We start from the raw sequence: 17,452 nt of genomic DNA, 5'->3' as shown, positions 1-17,452 counted from the left end.
TATATAAATACAGCCCGTGTGTCTGAATGAAGTTTAATTGATGCCATTTTTAGCAAGATACAGATGAAACTGCAACCATAATTCAGCATCTTTTGTTCTCTGTTGATTTAACAGCTTCACTGGCTATTTGTTCTTTATGTTATTAATTAGGGAATGATGCACTCCTTTCTAACAGGGCAGACTAATTTAAGGTTATTCATCTGTTAAAGTCTTTTGTTTGCCACACTGGGTCCCTAAAGCTCACAGATTAGTATTTTGGCAGCTATCCTTGTTTCAAATCAGTATTTTTCATGTCTACATGTGAAGAAATGAAGCACCAACAAACATGATTACTCCAGGGTATCGATTGTGCCGTTTCAGTCCAGATTTGTTGCTTTGAAAGCTTCAGAGATGATTATAGCTGGATTTAGTTCCCTCTGAAAAAGCCGATTCCCTCGTTTCCAGATGCTAAGCTAAGCTAACTCCAGCCTGCAGACATGACTCTTCTTCTGTGATTTTTAGCTAGAAAGCAAATAAACGTACTCCCCAAACCGTTTCTCTAAAGAGCAGGAAGTTTAAAAGACGGGTTGTTTTTAACCACATTTTAAAAACCCTCCTCTGTGACCGACGCTGCTCCACAAACTGAAGTAAAACATCGTCTCCTGATTGAACCCGTACCTGTATCCTTCCTTCCCGTCCTCCACCACCAGCTGTCTGAACTCTTCGTACATCTTTCTGTTGAAATGATCTCGCAGGAAAAACGACCAGAAGCGGAACAGCGTGTTCATCTCCTGCGATTGGCCGATTCCCAGCCGCTTCCGCTCTGTGATTGGTGGAGAGGAAAAGCGTTCAGAATGGATGCAGCTATTTTTCCACAATCTCTGAACGATTAAGAGACGGAATCGAACCGTTCAGGCAGCGCCGGCGGTACTTGTGGTAGACGTGTTGCGTGAAGCCGTTCTCCTTGAGCAGCTCGTGTGACGGATGCTGGAACTTGGGGAGGGACTGAGGCGTGCAGCCGATGTTCCCCAGAGCCGGGGTTCCCTCTGACGGGCTGGCGTTGGAGCTGTGGGGACGAGATGTTTAGAAGATGGAGTGAGAATAAGCACAGAAAATATCGGAGCTCCTGAGTGTGTGTTGGGTTTATCTACATCTTTGGAGCATTCACAGATGAAATTACAGTTTTATTTTAACATTTAGAGATGAAAAGTTCTGCAGCTTTAAATTATCAACTGTAAAGATTTGAACAGAACAAAGTGAAACTGTGATTGTTGTTTTGGCATTTCAGCTGCTTCTTCTCAATCCTGACTTGGTTTTAACGCTTGTGTCGTCCTGCGGGTAAAAATAGACCCGTTTTAAATTTTGAAAACGTTGAAATAAAACATATTTTCCACAGTGAAACTCCTGATGTCCACATTTGCAATATTTTTGAGAATTTTTTGAACATTTTTTTGTGGAAAAAAAAAAAGCGGATTTCATTGGATTTTGTGGTGAATATAAGTTACATTAGTTTTACTGATATGTATGTAATCACTTTAGATATTTTTTAGGATTTTTTAGAAGATTTTTGCTCATTTTTTAAAAATATTTACAAGAATTTTCTTGCCAAATTTGGGGGATTTCACATAATTTCACAATGAATCTTCTGATGTCCACATTTGTTAAATTTTTTGGGAAAATTTTGAACATTTTTTGGTGGAAAAAAGAAATGCTAAAAAAAGGTTTCTTTAAGAAAATTCAGAAAAAAAAAATCAACCAAATCCAGCTAATTTCACTGGATTTTGGTTGATTTATTGTGAACGTTCTTCATGAAAATTTACTGATACACACGTGGACAAAATTGTTGGTACCCCTCAGTTAAAGAAGGAAAAACCCACAATTCTCACTGAAATCACTTGAAACTCACAAAAGTAACAATAAATAAAAATTTATTGAAAATTAAATAATCAAAATCAGCCATTACTTTTGAATTGTTGATTAACATAATTATTTAAAAAAACAAACTAATGAAACAGGCCTGGACAAAAATGATGGTACCTCTATAAAAGATTGAAAACTATTTGACCAGAGTGACATGATTAACTCAGGTGTGTCATTTAATTGACATCACAGGTGTTTCCAAACTCATAATCAGTCAGTCTGCCTATTTAAAGGGAGACAAGTAGTCACCCTGCTGTTTGGTGAAAAGGTGTGTACCACACTGAACATGGACAACAGAAAGCGAAGGAGAGAATTGTCCCAGGACATCCGAAAAAAAATGATAGACAAACATCTTAAAGGTAAAGGCTATAAGACCATCTCTAAACAGCTTGAAGTTCCTGTGACAACAGTGGCTCATATTGTTCAGAAGTTCAAGACCCACGGGACAGTAGCCAACCTCCCTGGACGTGGCCGCAAGAGGAAAACTGATGACAAACTGAAGAGACGGATCGTTGGAATTGTATCCAAAGAGCCCAGAGCAACCGCCAAAGAAATTAAAGGTGAACTCCAAGGCCAAGGTACATCAGTGTCAGATCGCACCATTCGTCGTTGTTTGAGCCAAAGTGGACTTCATGGGAGACGACCAAGGAGGACACCACTGCTGGAAAAAACTCATAAAAAAGCGAGACTGGAATTTGCAAAAATGCATGTTGACAAGCCACAAAGCTTCTGGGAGAATGTCCTTTGGACAGATGAGACCAAACTGGAGCTTTTTGGTAAGGCACATCAACTCTATGTTCATAGACTCAAAAACCAAGCATACGAAGAAAAGAACACTGTCCCTACGGTGAAACATGGAGGAGGCTCAGTAATGTTTTGGGGCTGCTTTGCTGCATCTGGCACAGGGTGTCTTGAAAGTGTGCAAGGTACGATGAAATCTGAAGACTATCAAGGCATTCTGGAGAGAAATGTGCTGCCTAGTGTCAGAAAGCTTGGTCTCAGTCGCAGGTCATGGATCTTCCAACAGGACAACGATCCAAAACACACAGCCAAAAACACCCAAGAATGGCTGAGAGAAAAGCGTTGGACTATTCTAAAGTGGCCTTCTATGAGCCCAGATCTGAATCCCATTGAACATATGTGGAAGGAGCTGAAACATGCCATTTGGAGAAGACACCCATCAAACCTGAGACAACTGGAGCTGTTTGCTCATGAGGAGTGGGCCAAAATACCTGTTGACAGCTGCAGAACGCTCATTGACAAATACAGAAATCGTTTAATTGCAGTGATTGCCTCAAAAGGTTGTGCAACAAAATATTAAGTTATGGGTACCATCATTTTTGTCCAGCCCTATTTCATTAGTTTGTTTTTTTAAATAATTATGTTAATCAACAATTCAAAAGTGATGGCTGATTTTGATTATTTAATTTTCAATAATTTTTTATTTATTGTTACTTTTGTGAGTTTCAAGTGATTTCAGTGAGAATTGTGGGTTTTTCCTTCTTTAACTGAGGGGTACCAACAATTTTGTCCACGTGTGTAGATGTAATCACTTTAGATATTTTTAGGAAGATTTTTACAATTTTTTTGAAAATATTTACAAGAATTTTATTGCCAAATTTGGGGGATTTTTTTTAAATAAAACTTTTAAGGGAAACTTTTCAGGAATTATTGGAATTTTCAGAAGTTTGGGGAATTTTTTGCTGAATTTTTGGATTTTTTTTGGTGCCTGTAAATGAAGACAACAAGAGGGTAAAAGGCTGTTTGGACACAAAACCATGAAGTGTTTTAGGACTTTTTTAGGAGTTTCAGGGCATCACTAAACAACCTTAAGAACTAAATAAAATCAAACCACAGCTGCATTTTTTAAACATTCATCCTAACATCAACTTCTTATGAGGCAGCTGGAAACGTTTTTAGTTGACCTGTAAAGGCACCATTTTATTATATATTTATCGTTTTTGATGCAATGTATTTTAGCTTTTGCTCCCCTGTTTTAACAATTCATTAGCTTTACCATTATTGTTTTTTGTTTATATCCTCCTTTTATTATTGTTCTAAAGCACTTTGTCATTTAGTATCTGTGAAAGATGCGAAATAAATAAATTTTACTGACTTATTTTTTAGGGTCTGAGGCCGTTCCAGGTACAAAAAACATTTTTTTTTGGCCTCTTATGCTCAGAAATTATCAAAATATACCAGAGGTTTTCTTTGTGTGACGAGATATATACAACATAAGTGACCAAAATATTTTAAATGCAACGAGAGATTCATTAAATTGACAGTTATAGTTACACCATGACATGTAAATTCTAGACTTGGACTTTTTACACATTTGTTTTTGTATGTTGGCTGTGGGATTTCTGTCCGGAGGTGAAATCAGTTTTATCCACAGGGCTTTAAGTCTTGTGTACCAGTGTGTAAAGTCTGACCTGACGGAGGCGGTACGAGAACGATGCTCTCTGGAGTCCATCACCCAGCCCACGTGGCACTCCATGGGCGGGTTGGAGCTGTGCCGAGTCTTCCTCTTCCTGGGCGTCTGACAGGAACCAGAAAAAAACGAACACGTCAGCGACCAGCAACAAAAGGTTCCGTTTTTAGATCACCTAAAGACGCTCGTCTCATCGCCGTCTCACCTTGGCGTCGACAGGCCGACTCTCCTTCACCACCGGGTAGAAGCGCGGCGTCATCGTCTGGTCTTTCCGGTGAGGCGTTCGAGGAGTGCGCGGCGTCCGGGCACTGCGGTAGTTGGGCGAGTCAGGCACGGTAGTGGGGAGCGAGCGAGCCGTGGAGGAAGGTTCGGGGGCGCCGAAGAGTTTGTTTGCCAAAGCGTCTGTGGGGACTGAAGACGGAGAGAGGATAAAAGTAAAGCGTCGTTCCTCAAACCGCGTCGTTTTCTAAGCAGATGGTCGAAGACGTCATTAAAGACAACCCAACGTCACAACATCAGTGGTCTAATAGCTCCACTTATTTCGTAGTGAGACGAGAACAGTGAGCAGGAGAGTGTCTGCAAGTTTAAATAAGAAGGATTTAGGGGTTTTTAAGGTCTGTTTAATGCCAGTTAGAATGAAAAAGGAAGATATTTTTCATCACAATCACAGAAGAACACGAGACCAAAGTGTCTTCTGGAAGTGGAGTGTGACAAAGTGACGCTCCAACAACATCAAGGACTTTAGGACGTTCTTTTTATAATGACGACAAACAGAATCAGACTATATAAATGACAAGACTATACACCCCCTGTCAAAAGTTCTAGGACACTGTCTCATTCAAATAAAGTAGAACCTGTCCTACAACTTCTGACAGGGGGTGTATTTCATCACATGGATGTGATCAGGGCAGGACTCTGATCATACATGTAAAGTTTCAGGCAGATTGGAGCATGTTCAGGACATTTACACAGCATTTGAAATTTCATGGCGAAGGATCAAAAGTCCAGAGGACGCCACGGACACGCCCTTTGACTTTGGAAAAAGATTCTAATAACTTTGGATCATTAAGGCCTCCTGTATGTACTGGCCCAATTTGAGGTGAATTGGAGTTTCCCCCTAGGAGGAGTTCGCTCTAGAAAAAAATGAAAAATGGGCAAAATCTGACATTCAACGCAAAATAGCTCACTTCCTGTTGGGTTTGGAATGTGGCTGTCACTGACTTTTTTGTTCAGCCTGATGTGCTGCATATGTGTACCACATTTGGTAGATGCACCCCCTGTTAAAAGTTGTAGGACAGGTTCTACTTTATTTGAATGAGAAAGTGTCCTAAAACTTCTGACGGGGGGTGTATGTCAAATCACATCAAGGTTCATTAGAGGGAAAGACTTTCTATCACGCAGAGATGTCTGGTAAAAGTTAATTTGGGCAGAAAATGTTCAGTGGGAGCATTTCCATCATATTTTCACTTCATTTTCTCCTTTTAAAAAAAGCTCTGTAGAGATGAAACCATCTAGTTTTTCACAATAAACTCCCAAATCTTGGGAACAAGTGAGGGCAAACAAACATTTCTTATTTCCTATGTTGTGAGTCCTTCTTCCTCACAATCACCTTTCTACAGAGGATAAGTAGTTAGTTTGGATTGATCTGCTTATGCATGTAAAGACAGAAAGTCCATTACAGAAACACATCAGTTTGTAGAGGCGCATGAAATTCACAGTTGGGCTCATATCGTAGTTTTTGCCTTACAGATTGGATCAGGTTTTGGATGAAGACAGATGCTGCCGTGACAACCGTCCTCAACTGCTTTTAACAACCAGTTTGTGTAAAAACTACTTCCTGTCCTGTGCAACGACGTTCAGGAAACCACTTCTCACTGAGGTGGAAGGGAAGTTTTTAAAGCTGCCTTATTGTTTGAAAGCAGGAACATTTAAAATTTTAAGGCTGAACTGCATGAAAACTGGTGGAACGCATCACATAACAGTTTGGTGTAGATCTGAGTCACTTTTCTTTTTAAACAGCCAGAATGTTGTGCTCTCAATTTTCCTTTCAAGTCGCTCTAAAAACCAGCGGCTAAAGTTAAACAATACCACTTCTCCGTTTCATGTGTGCTGAACTGCAGGCTGGTGGATAACGTGATAGCTTCATGTGTTCTTACTCTGCTGGGGCCGTGGGGGGCCGGGGGGAACTTCCTGGTTGGGGTCGACGGGGGGTTCAGGGGTCAAGCAGTCGAACTGTTCGCGGCTGATCAAGTGGACCTTCTTGAAGTTCTCCACCTCTTGCTGCAAAAAGAAGATCACGTGTTAAAGTGACGACAGCAGAACAAACTCAGCATGAGGCAGGCAGGCCAACATTTCATCTCTAATCTAAGAGCTCAATTATAACCGAAACTGGGGACTCCACAAAACCCAGAAAGCCTCTTTGATAAGGAGGAAAACATTTCCAAAGAGCCAAACAGCTGCCTTCTAAATGGGATGACTAAGAATCTACACATATCTCTACATTAACAGTCTAATTAATGACGCCACCAACTACCAACACAGATGGAAAAACGCCCTGAAAGCCGAACAACTCATCGAATGTTATCTAAATTACAACGTCCAAATCCCAAAGCCTCCACTTTTTGACGAAGATAAAACACATCACAGCACACTACGGTTGGGGCGGCTGTGGATCAGGTGGTAGAGCGGGTCGTCCAATGATCAAAGGGTCGGCGGTTCGATTCCCGCTCTGACCTAGTCATGTGCTGTTGTGTCCTTGGGCAAGACACTTTACCCACCATGCTCTCACACTGGTGTATGAATGCTGGTGGTGGTCGGAGGATTGGCAGCCACGCCTCTGTCAGTCTGCCCCAGGGCAGCTGTGGCTACAAATGTAGTTTACCACCACCAGAGTGAGAATGTGTGAGTGAATGAATGATGGATTCATTGTGAAGCGCTTTGAGTATGCCTGAATAGAAAAGCGCTATATAAATCTAATCCATTATTATTATTATTACTACTAACAAATCTTCCTCTCCACGCATTCGCCAACATGTTTGTTTGCTGAAGAACTCGGAAAAATTTACATCCTCTTCATAGAAAAGGACATTTCGCGTTGCAATATCTGTCAAAATAACTGCAGTATGTTTTAATTTTTCAGCCCTACTGTGGGAGCCCGACGTAAAGAACATTAAAAAGAGCACTTAATTCTAAACTCTGACAGAAATTTCTCCGTTACACGCACAAGATTGCTCTCACATTAAGTACACAGACAGTTAACAGGGATGGGATCAGCAAGTTCGCGCAGCGACTTCCAATCGCTGGGCCGTTTACAATCGTCGTTAACAAGCTATCGTTAACGTCGTTACCATTAACAAGCTATCGTTAACGTCGTTACCATCGTACGGGAGTATCAGCGACAATAAAGTGTTCAAACTTGAGATGAAATCGGTGGAAATCCGCGGATCCGCGGTAAATTCCCATCCCTGAAAAAAGCGGAATTCCGCGAATTCGCGGAAAAATCACATCCCTGAGTTAAGAATAATAAATAAAAAAAAACAAAAAACAAAACCAAGACAAACGTGGGATGTTAGTGGAAACGTGAACACCTTCACAGACCTGATCTGCAGCAGTCTGGACACTGAGATGCAGCAGCAGAACACGGCCGCCAGAAACGCTCTTTTCACCCTCATTTCTCTCAGTGATCTGACGCCAGCACAACAAGCAGCGGCTTACATCAACGCGCCCTGAAGTTTCCACAGGTGAGCAACACTTTTTGTCCCTCTGTTCACAAAAACACACACATCTCACACACACATCCTCCTCCCTCTGGACTCACACTCACCCCGTCCTTCCACCAAGCCTCCTCGCGTCTCCGAGCGTCCATCTCGCTCCCCCCTCTCCCTCAGGCCGACCCCTTGCATGCCGGGTGTATTTATAAACAAGCGTGCTCTGCTCCACACGCCACTGGACGTGTGCAGGTGAGCACGTGAAGGTCCCACAAAGGGTCCAACAATGCAACAATGGGCGGCAGCGGCAACAAAAAGCAAACAAAAACAACTTTCTGTCCCGCTTCCACATCCAGAAACAGCTCCTAACCGAAGGAGAACAAATCTGGTGGTCAGAAACACCTCCAACGCGACAATGACCTGGAAGCTGTCAGAAGTCTTGAGTTGGTGTTTTGGTGTTTTCTAGCAGGTTATGGACTAAAACAGTGAGCTGGAACAAATGTTCCTCTCAAAACAAGACAAAAACTCTTATTTCAAAGAACTTTTACCCTGAAATAAGTGAAAAAATCTGCCAAGAGAACACGTGAAAAATGGCTTGGTAAGATTTCTGGAAATAAAATATGATATTTAGAACATTGAGATTTTAAAATTAGCTGGGAAAACTTGTATTTAAGATATGTTTTACTGGGATTGTCAAGCTGAGGTGTCTTAACCGTCCTGTTGTTCTTGTTTATGGCACCAAAAAATATTGTTCCCTTGTCTGAAAAAAAATCCAAAAATTCAGCAAAAAATTCCCCAACTTTATAAAAATTTGCAAAATCTTCAGGAAAAAAAATCTTTAAAAATTTCCTGAAGTTTTATTTTTAAATTTAAAAAAAATCCCAGAATTTGGCACAAACTAAAAATTAAGAAAATAAAAAAAAAATCTAAAAATTGTAAATATTTTTTAAAAAATGAATAAAAACCTTCCAAAAAAAATACTAAAAGTATCTAAAATGATTAAATATATATCAGTAAAAGTTCTAATGTTTTCGTTAAGAACATTCAGGGGGGGGGGGGGGGGGGAAATCAACCGAAATCTAGTGAATTTCACCGGATTTTGGTTGAGTTTTCCCCGAATGTTCTTAAAGAAACTTTTATTTTTAACATTTCTTTTTTCCTCCAAAAAACGCTAAAAAATTTCCCAAAAAATTTGAAAATGTGGAAGTTTTCATTGTAAAGATATATAATTTTTCCACATTTTTAAACTTTAAAATGAGTCAATTTGATCCACAGGACAACACGAGGGTTAAAACAAGATCATTTCAAGATTGTTTGTCTTAAAACAAGTCCCTCCATCTGCTGAAATGGCACTTGTTTGGTGAATTTATCTTAAATCAAGTGGGATGAGACATTTTGACTAAAAATAAGACAAACAGACTTGGTCAGATGTGGACTTTATGCAGTGTGCAGGCTGGACTGTTTTCCTCACCTTGATGGTGGCGTACTCCGGCTCGTACGTGTCGTCCCACAGGTCCTGCTCGTAGTAGAAGAGGCCGTCGTTGATCACTTTGACCAGCTCGCTGGTCAGCTTGGCCCGTGACGTGTGGTGTCCGGTGCGGTCGCCTCCCGGGTGCTTCCTCAGGTACGGCGGCGTCTGCGTCACGATCAGGATCTTGTTGACGTCGTGGTCGTCGATCTCGCCGTCCGTCTCCTCGTCCGACCAGTCGGTGAAGGTGTTGCGGCGTCCGTCCATCTGCTCCATCTCCTCGTCGAACATGAAGTCCAGCTCCTCCGGCTCGTCCTGTTCTGCTCCGTCCTAAAAAACCAAACAGAAAGATGTCACAAGACGTTAGCCGTTAGCTCATCTTTAACCCCCCTGTAGTCCTCATTTATGGCATCAAAAAAATATTGTTTCCATGTCTGAAAAAAATCCAAAAATTCAGCAAAAAAAGTCCCCAAATTTCTGAAAATTTGCAAAAGCTTCACGAAGAAAATTCCAATAATTCCTTAAAAGTTGTATTTTAAAAAAAAATCCCCCAAATGTGGCAAAAAAATCTTGTAAATAATTTTAAAAATGAGTAGAAATCTTCCAAAAAAAATCCTAAAAAATATCCAAGTGATATAAGTAACATTCAGATTTTTAACTGCAGCTCCAAGTTGAGCATAGAAATAGTCCAAAGTTTTGAAAAGAAGACCTTACATTCAGATTTCATTCTCAGCAGAACTACCTGGACAAACATCCCACACATCGGACAGCGGTCTGATTTTGTCGCTCACCTTGTTTCCTGAGGTAGCAGGTACGGGCGACGAGCCGGGCTGAGGCACCGGGGAGCGAATCACGTCGTCTTTTTCCTTCTGCTGCAATGAGGGCGCCTGATCAGTCAACCGAGCACCACAGAGGAGGAGGAGGAAGACGAAGGGATGAAGATGGACGTGAAATGAATAAAATGAGAAATCAAACGGGGGTTTTGGTTGAACAATGAACAATAGAATTTTAAAAAGGACAGATGAGTTGAATGTTAAAAGTGAAACTAAATAAAAACACTGAAATGAAATGATGGTTACTTGCCAGCATAATGAAATAATTTACTAAATGATTATTTTAATTATCAATTAATGAATAAATAGTTATTTAAATTCTCTCTGTGGTCATGTGATAATGTCATAAGCATCAGATAATTAATTTTGTTCAAATTTCAGCCCAAAATTTAAAGATTTTCAATCTAAACCAGGGGTCGACAACCTTTAACACTCAAAGAGCCATTTCGACCCGTTTCCCACAGAAAAGAAAACACCGGGAGCCGCAAAATCCTTTTGGCATTTAAAATGAAGACAACGCTGCATACATTGTTTTTTTTCTTACCTCTATGCCCTTGTTAATCAGTGGTGATTAATTAATTACAAAGCCTCTAATTAGATAGATCCATTTTTAATTGTGTCCTTCCACTAATATGTATCTTACTTGGTTAATGTCATTTTTGCTCCTGGACCTCATATGTTACACAATGTTAGCTGGAAATCAATATTTTGCGAATGTCTATTTAACTTGTAAAATCTATTTATCTTAAGCTAATAACTTTTCTCCGGTAAGTCGCTGACCTATTTTTCCAAGACGACACTCCTCTGACTCTGACCTGCTGCCTGAATGTGACATCGAGCCGTGTTCTTGCGAGTAACGTGTATTACCCTATCATGAGTACTTTTGACTCAAAGACGTGTCTTTCTTGGAGTGGAGCTTTAATATACAGGCTTGCCATTCTTGAGTACAAAACGATGTGAAACTACAGGCGTTGCTTCTCCAGGAGTAAAATTTTAAAAAAGGCATGAAACGTGTGGGAATCGGAAGCTCCGTGTTCTCTTTGCGCTCTCATGCACAGGCACAGCACATCCGGTGGAGTGACACGTCAAAGTAAGAGCGGTAATTTCACAATAAAATTCTCTATATTAAAATGCATTGAAACGCACCTGAAAGGCAGAATAATGTATTTTCCAAAGTTACAGGGAGCCACGACAGAGGGCTGAAAGAGCCGCATGCGGCTCCGGAGCCGCGGGTTGCCGACCCCTGATCTAAACTGACAAAAAAACATAAAAATTGCAAATTCTATCTTCGGAAAAGCTGCAACTACAAACTGTTTAGACATTTTTTTTAATTAAATACTTTTTTTTTTTTTTTTTTTACATTTTGGTGATTCTTCAGTTGTTTAGGCAATAGTAGTTTTGCTCTTCAGATGTTCTTAAACACATTTTACAGAGGCAAATCTTTTTTTTTGGTGGGGAAACTTCCATTGTTTTTGTCTAAAATCTTTTCAAAACTAAAGACTGAAACTAAGAATTAATCTAAGACTCATCTGCTGGCAAGAAACATCCCAAACAATGACGTGAACACAGAAAAAGCTACGAAACGCTTCAGTTCACTTCCTTCCTTCCTAAACTTCACTAAAACTCTCTGCTTGGTTTCACCTTCTCCGTGCTGACCTTGGGTCTGGCCGGGGAAGGTCTGGGCCTCTTCTTCACCTCGATCCAGGACTCTGAGTCGAGGTCGGGGAGGGAGGCGGAGAGGCCTTTGGGCATCGTCTTGAGGTTGGAGATGTCAGATTCAGTCTTGGTCTGGTGCTGCACCGGTGTGGAGGCTCTGGGAGATCCTGCAGCAGATACAGAGAAGAAAAAAAAACATTTCCTCTGATTTATGACACCAAAGATTCAACCAGAAACCACAAAATCATGATGCAGGACGAGTAGGTCAGCATTAAGGAACACCTCTCCTGCTCTCTGTCCACCTAAAGGTTGTTTATTGGTTTTTGATTTACAGAAAGCAAAGGGAGGATTACTTATATATATTTCTTTACAAAAGTTCATTTTCTAGTTTTGCATTTTGTTAAAATTATCAACAGAAACATTAACATACAACTTTAACTGAAGGAAACATCTTCAGTATGTTATGTGTCCTTCAACACGGCATCTTCTTATTCGCATTTAATCAACACATTTAATTTTTTCATAATTTGTTTCCCAGATCTGAGTATACAGGAGGTCCTCGACTTACATCAGAGCTCCGTTCCTACAGATTGATGGAAGTCGATTTCTCCGTAAGTTGAAGCTCCAGAGAAAATGTAAACAAAGCCGTTCTGTGCATCACGATATCGATCAATTCTTCATAAAGTCATGAATACCAACAACTTTCATGCATGTATGAATCACTTTACAAGAAGATAACGGAATATGTTGCACTGTTTTTACATCATGATCTAATAATGCAGATGTTCAACAGTGTTCCGAGCGTTTTATTAAATCTAATTTCACTTCTATGGTGTGTTACCCTTAAGGCAGAATTATCGATGTGCTCTTATTTTGAAACCCGGGTAGATGGAACTCGATAGCTCAGGCAGGCAATTCATCTAGGAGAGGGACAACTTCGAATAAGAAACCCGGTCCTTCCGGGAAGGTTAGGCGTGGGGTCAGCACCCTCACCCCGGGAAAAACTTTTTGCTACAGAAGCAGAAGCATTCACAACAGCCCAGACTGTTGTGAATGGCCTATGCCCCTCTAGGGGTTCAAGGACTCCAAAACTTCTTATTTTGAAAAGGTCTTTCTGTTGACAGTTGTCACTTCCTGTCTGCTGTTTTGATGTGTAGCTTTACACATGTATGTGCTTTTCTGGAGGAACACCACAGAGGCAACATCGAACGTAATTAACTTCATTTTTGGACTTACTGGTTAAGATAAAAGGATTATTTACGTGTTTATGTTGTTTTATTCAGTTTTTTTGTCGTTTTTACTCTGTAATGTCTATCAAGAGGCAAAGTAAAGAAGTCAAGTTTGCTACGACTCACGATTCATTTTGGAAGTTTAACTAGTTGGACGGCTGCAGCTTTTTCGTTGCAGTGAAGACAGAACACATGGAGATGGCTTTCCTTTTCCTCGAAGCATCAGAAGAGTCTGATTTATGTTTGGGAGTCATAATGAAGGGCTAAAAGTTAGCCAATGTAGCACAATCCAAGGTGGCGTACAACCGGAGAATGGAAACAAAGCCGTCTTATAGCGCTGCCTGATGATTCATCCACTCCGCTCGCCAACTAGTTCCACATAACCAGTTCCAACATAACGCCATAAGTCGAGGACGTCGTAACCTGAGGACCTCCTGTATGTTAGTCCCTTAAAGAAACTAGAAACACCCAATCATCTCCGTTGTCATGGTTTCCAGATGTCAGATCTCATTTCAAAGCACGTTCGTTACCAGAACCACTATCTCTGCTTTGAAACTGAACTAAACGAGGGAAAAACAAGCCTGAGAAACGGCTCGTTTGAAGCCCGGTTCTCTCCTGATCACTTGATTTTCCCCACAGCGGGCCGCAGCGCTCACCTCTGGGCTCCTCGGTCGCTTGTCTTGGGACGAACTCGGGGCAGTTAATGAGCTGGGAGAAGTCGGTGTGGGTGTGGTTCGGCACATTCAGGCCCGGCAGCGGCCACTTCTCCGGATCCACCTTCCGACGGATCTTCATGTCGATCACCTCCACCTCTTTACTGTCCTTCAAAGCCTGACGGTGAAGAAAACCAGCGTGTTAATGTGTGTGCTGATGGAATTGGTTAAAGCCCCCCGACATAATCAAGGCTGATGTAAAACCCAAACTTTAAAACTAGGAATGTCCGATATTGGCTTTTTTGCCGATATTGTCCAACTCTCAATTTCTGATTCCGATATCAACCGATATCTGTGGGCTGTTTCATTTTAGGTAGCATCACATATCTCCTGTGGCAGAATTAACACATCTTGCCTAATATAATTTTATTGTGATGCTCCAATGGATGGATTGTCAAATGCAACAAGACTTTCCAAATGTAAACACTGTCTGTGCAAAATAAGACTTCAACTTAAGTTACAGAAAAAATGCCATATTTATATTTTTTGTCTCAAACAACAGTTCACACTCTTCCTCCTCCTATTAGTAAATGTCGGCAAAATCCAGGCATTATTTTATCTCTTTTCATGATAGGCAAAAAAACCCGATAATATTATTGATCGATATTACATTTTTATGCCGATATCGGGCTGATAATATCGGACATCCCTATTTAAAACTCATCTCATTCTTAAACTATCCTGTCCTTTAACCCTCGTGTCGTCCTGCAAGTCAAATTGACCTGTTTCAAAGTTTGAAAATGTGGAAAAAAAAAAATGTTCACAATGAAAGCGTCCACATTTTTAATATTTTTGGGAAATTTTCAACATTTTTTGGTGGGAAAAAAAGAAATGTTTAAAAATGTTTAAGAACATTCACAAAAAAAAAATCTTCCAAAATCCTGCAAATATCGCTGAATATTAGAACTTTTACTGATGTATACATAATCCCTTTAGATATTTTTAGGATTTTATCAGATCATTTTTATTTATTTTTTGAAAAATTTACATTTTTAAAAAAATTTTTCTTGTCAAATTTGGGGATTTTTAATTTTTTTAAACAAAACTTTTAAGGGAAACTTTTAAGGAATTTCTGAAATTTTCCTTCGGAAGATTTTGCATTTTTTTTTTATAAATTTGGGGAATTTTTTATTTTTTTGCTGAATTTTGGGATTTTTTTTCAGACAAGAGAACGATATTTTTTGGTGCCTGTAACTGAAGACAACAGGAGGGTGAATCTTTTTGTTTTTGTCCCTCGAGTTAAGCTGAAGACAACATCCTAAAATACTGCATTTAACCATTTCTGTGACAGATTTTACAGCCAGTTTTGACTCTGTTTATCCATGTTCATCCTCTCAGATTATTTTTCTACACCGTAACAGGTCCGGTTATTTGAAAAAGAACCAGTTGGTAGAAGAACGGTGCTTACTTCCAGGATGATGTTGACGTCGGTGGTGAGGGCCTGCACTCTGTGGAAACTGGCGATGAGTCCGATGGGCAGAAAGCCCTCCTGGTCCATCTTCCTCCGCAGGAAAAAGTCGCGCTCCAGGTTGTCCAGGCTGAAGTAGTACTCACTGCAGGAGGCAGAGAAGTCACATTAGCTTCACCATAATTCATGAAACTAATAAGAAACCACTGGAAACAGACACACGCTTCTGTCATGTGTAAACAAACACCGTGTGAGGAACTCCGAATCAGAAACAGATGATTTGATTTCAAAGCCAGAGTAACTGAACGCACATTTAAACCGAGGGAGGCACACAAGGAAGCTGTTAGCTCCTTCAGTTATGAGATAAAAATGACCGGAGCTACACAAAGAGTCTTTATCTGCAGAATTTAACTGCAAACCAGTCTGAGCTGGGCTGGAGGCAACAGACAAACATTTGCTGAAATTTGTTCGTATGGAAAAAGTGAGATAAGCTTAAACCACGACGATAAACTTCACCGGTGTTTGAACTTTTGGCTCTGCAAAAACATTTGAATATTTAGAGTTAGACAATAAAACTGGTTCCTCTTTATCATGCTACAAGAACAAAACTGATATATTTTACATGTATTTTACCCTTTAATGAATAAAAATAACAAAATACCTCATCAATAACATCAATCGACTGTTCATAATGGTGCAGATCCGACTGGTTTTTATTACTGCTTTATTTTAGTTTATATTGTTGGATAGAAAATGTGACAAAAAAAAATCTAATCCAAGATTCTGCATGAAACTGAATTTAGAGGCAGATTTCGGAACGTTTCAAATCTGGAGTCGAACCAGCGAGATTTAAATTTATTTATCAAGCTTCCACCTCACACTGGATGGGCAACCTTCTGAGCTACCAAATCACACCATTTATCAGAGCCAGAAACACCAAAAACAGGGAAAAAAATCATCTCGTACTTTCCGATGGTCTTTGAACTACTCGTCTGTTATATGCATCCATTCAGATAGGAAAATTAAACGCATCTAAGTTTATCCTGTGACAATGACAGTTTGAATTTGGGCTGAAGCTTTGATTTTTCTAGTTAATAAATCTTGTGTTTCAAAAATGTCAACCACAGAATTTTGGTAGATGGTACTGACTCTTATATTCCCACTCCAACCCCTCTGATATCGGTATTTCTTGGTTTTAGATCAGTTAAGTGTTGGTGCCGCTATCAAACCAGTTTTCCTCACCCGAAGCAGGTTCCTTCGCCATCAAAATTAACACAAAACTAGATCATGATGAGGTACCAGCTGCTAAACTCCCTTAAAGCCTCTACACACTCTGCGATTTTCGAAGAAAGATGAGAATCGTGAGAGAATCATGACGATATCTTTGCTCTTGGCTCTAAATCGGCGTTCCTCCGTCACACTGCGAGACGGGTTCAAGAACGACCGCGATAAAATTCTGACAGCGTCATAAATTTGGGGCGATTATCTCACAGCGTTACTGCCGCTGCGACCTATGACTTCTAACCAATAGAAATGCAGGATGAAATGATGCACTGATCACTGGCGCTAAACCCAAACGGATGATTTGAGGCGACAAAACGCATCAAAAAAAGTATGTGGAATTTAAACAAAGTCTAGCAGAGTTGTGTCCTCCAGCTAGATCCACAACCGGACAGAAAAGGACAAAGCATGGAAGGCTGTAGAAGCTCCCAGGTTAGTCTCCTTATTTTGGGATTTCTCTCCAAACACATAAATGTCAGCAGGGCGAGGGCTTCCTTCATGTTTTCTAGTTTCTCTGTGATTGAAGGAGCTCCGTTCATGCTTTTGCTGTTTATTTTTCATGGATGAACGTTAATTCAGCTGCGTCTTCATCGTGAAATCTGCACAGAGCAAACTTCACGTCGTGCTCAGAGATTATTGGATTCGTATCGTACAGCGGAGCAAACTGTGAACTTATAAGATTGTTAAAATCACAGTGTGTAGAGGGCTTTAGCGAAGAAGAAGAATCTGTGCATGGACGAATTAAAGCATCACAAATGTCAAACCAGTTTGGGCGTCAATGCTGAGATCAGAGTTGTGAAAGTTCTCTCCATTGATGTTTAGTCAGA

General features: G+C 40.4%; 1 protein-coding gene across 8 annotated transcripts in view; it reads right to left on the bottom strand.

Moving 5' to 3' along the window:
- The window catches only part of larp1 (La ribonucleoprotein 1, translational regulator), an 83,342-nt gene that overhangs the window by 6,643 nt on the left and 59,247 nt on the right, over positions 1-17,452 (bottom strand). For 3 of the 8 annotated variants that reach the window (XM_051937390.1, XM_051937396.1, XM_051937397.1), the window contains 10 exons: positions 15,345-15,489; positions 13,880-14,054; positions 11,980-12,161; positions 10,297-10,392; positions 9,509-9,835; positions 6,487-6,610; positions 4,536-4,741; positions 4,332-4,438; positions 888-1,045; positions 658-802 (listed from right to left, as the gene is read on the bottom strand). In XM_051937390.1, the coding sequence (XP_051793350.1) occupies positions 658-802; positions 888-1,045; positions 4,332-4,438; positions 4,536-4,741; positions 6,487-6,610; positions 9,509-9,835; positions 10,297-10,392; positions 11,980-12,161; positions 13,880-14,054; positions 15,345-15,489 (1,665 nt within the window). The remainder of the gene's footprint in view (positions 1-657; positions 803-887; positions 1,046-4,331; positions 4,439-4,535; positions 4,742-6,486; positions 6,611-9,508; positions 9,836-10,296; positions 10,393-11,979; positions 12,162-13,879; positions 14,055-15,344; positions 15,490-17,452) is intronic. The other 5 variants (XM_051937392.1, XM_051937393.1, XM_051937391.1 and 2 more) reach the window with 5 other exon arrangements.

The sequence above is a fragment of the Acanthochromis polyacanthus genome, chromosome 17 (genome assembly GCF_021347895.1).
Source record: "Acanthochromis polyacanthus isolate Apoly-LR-REF ecotype Palm Island chromosome 17, KAUST_Apoly_ChrSc, whole genome shotgun sequence".
Taxonomy (NCBI): Eukaryota; Metazoa; Chordata; class Actinopteri; family Pomacentridae; genus Acanthochromis; species Acanthochromis polyacanthus.
This window is presented reverse-complemented; position numbering and strand designations above follow the sequence as displayed.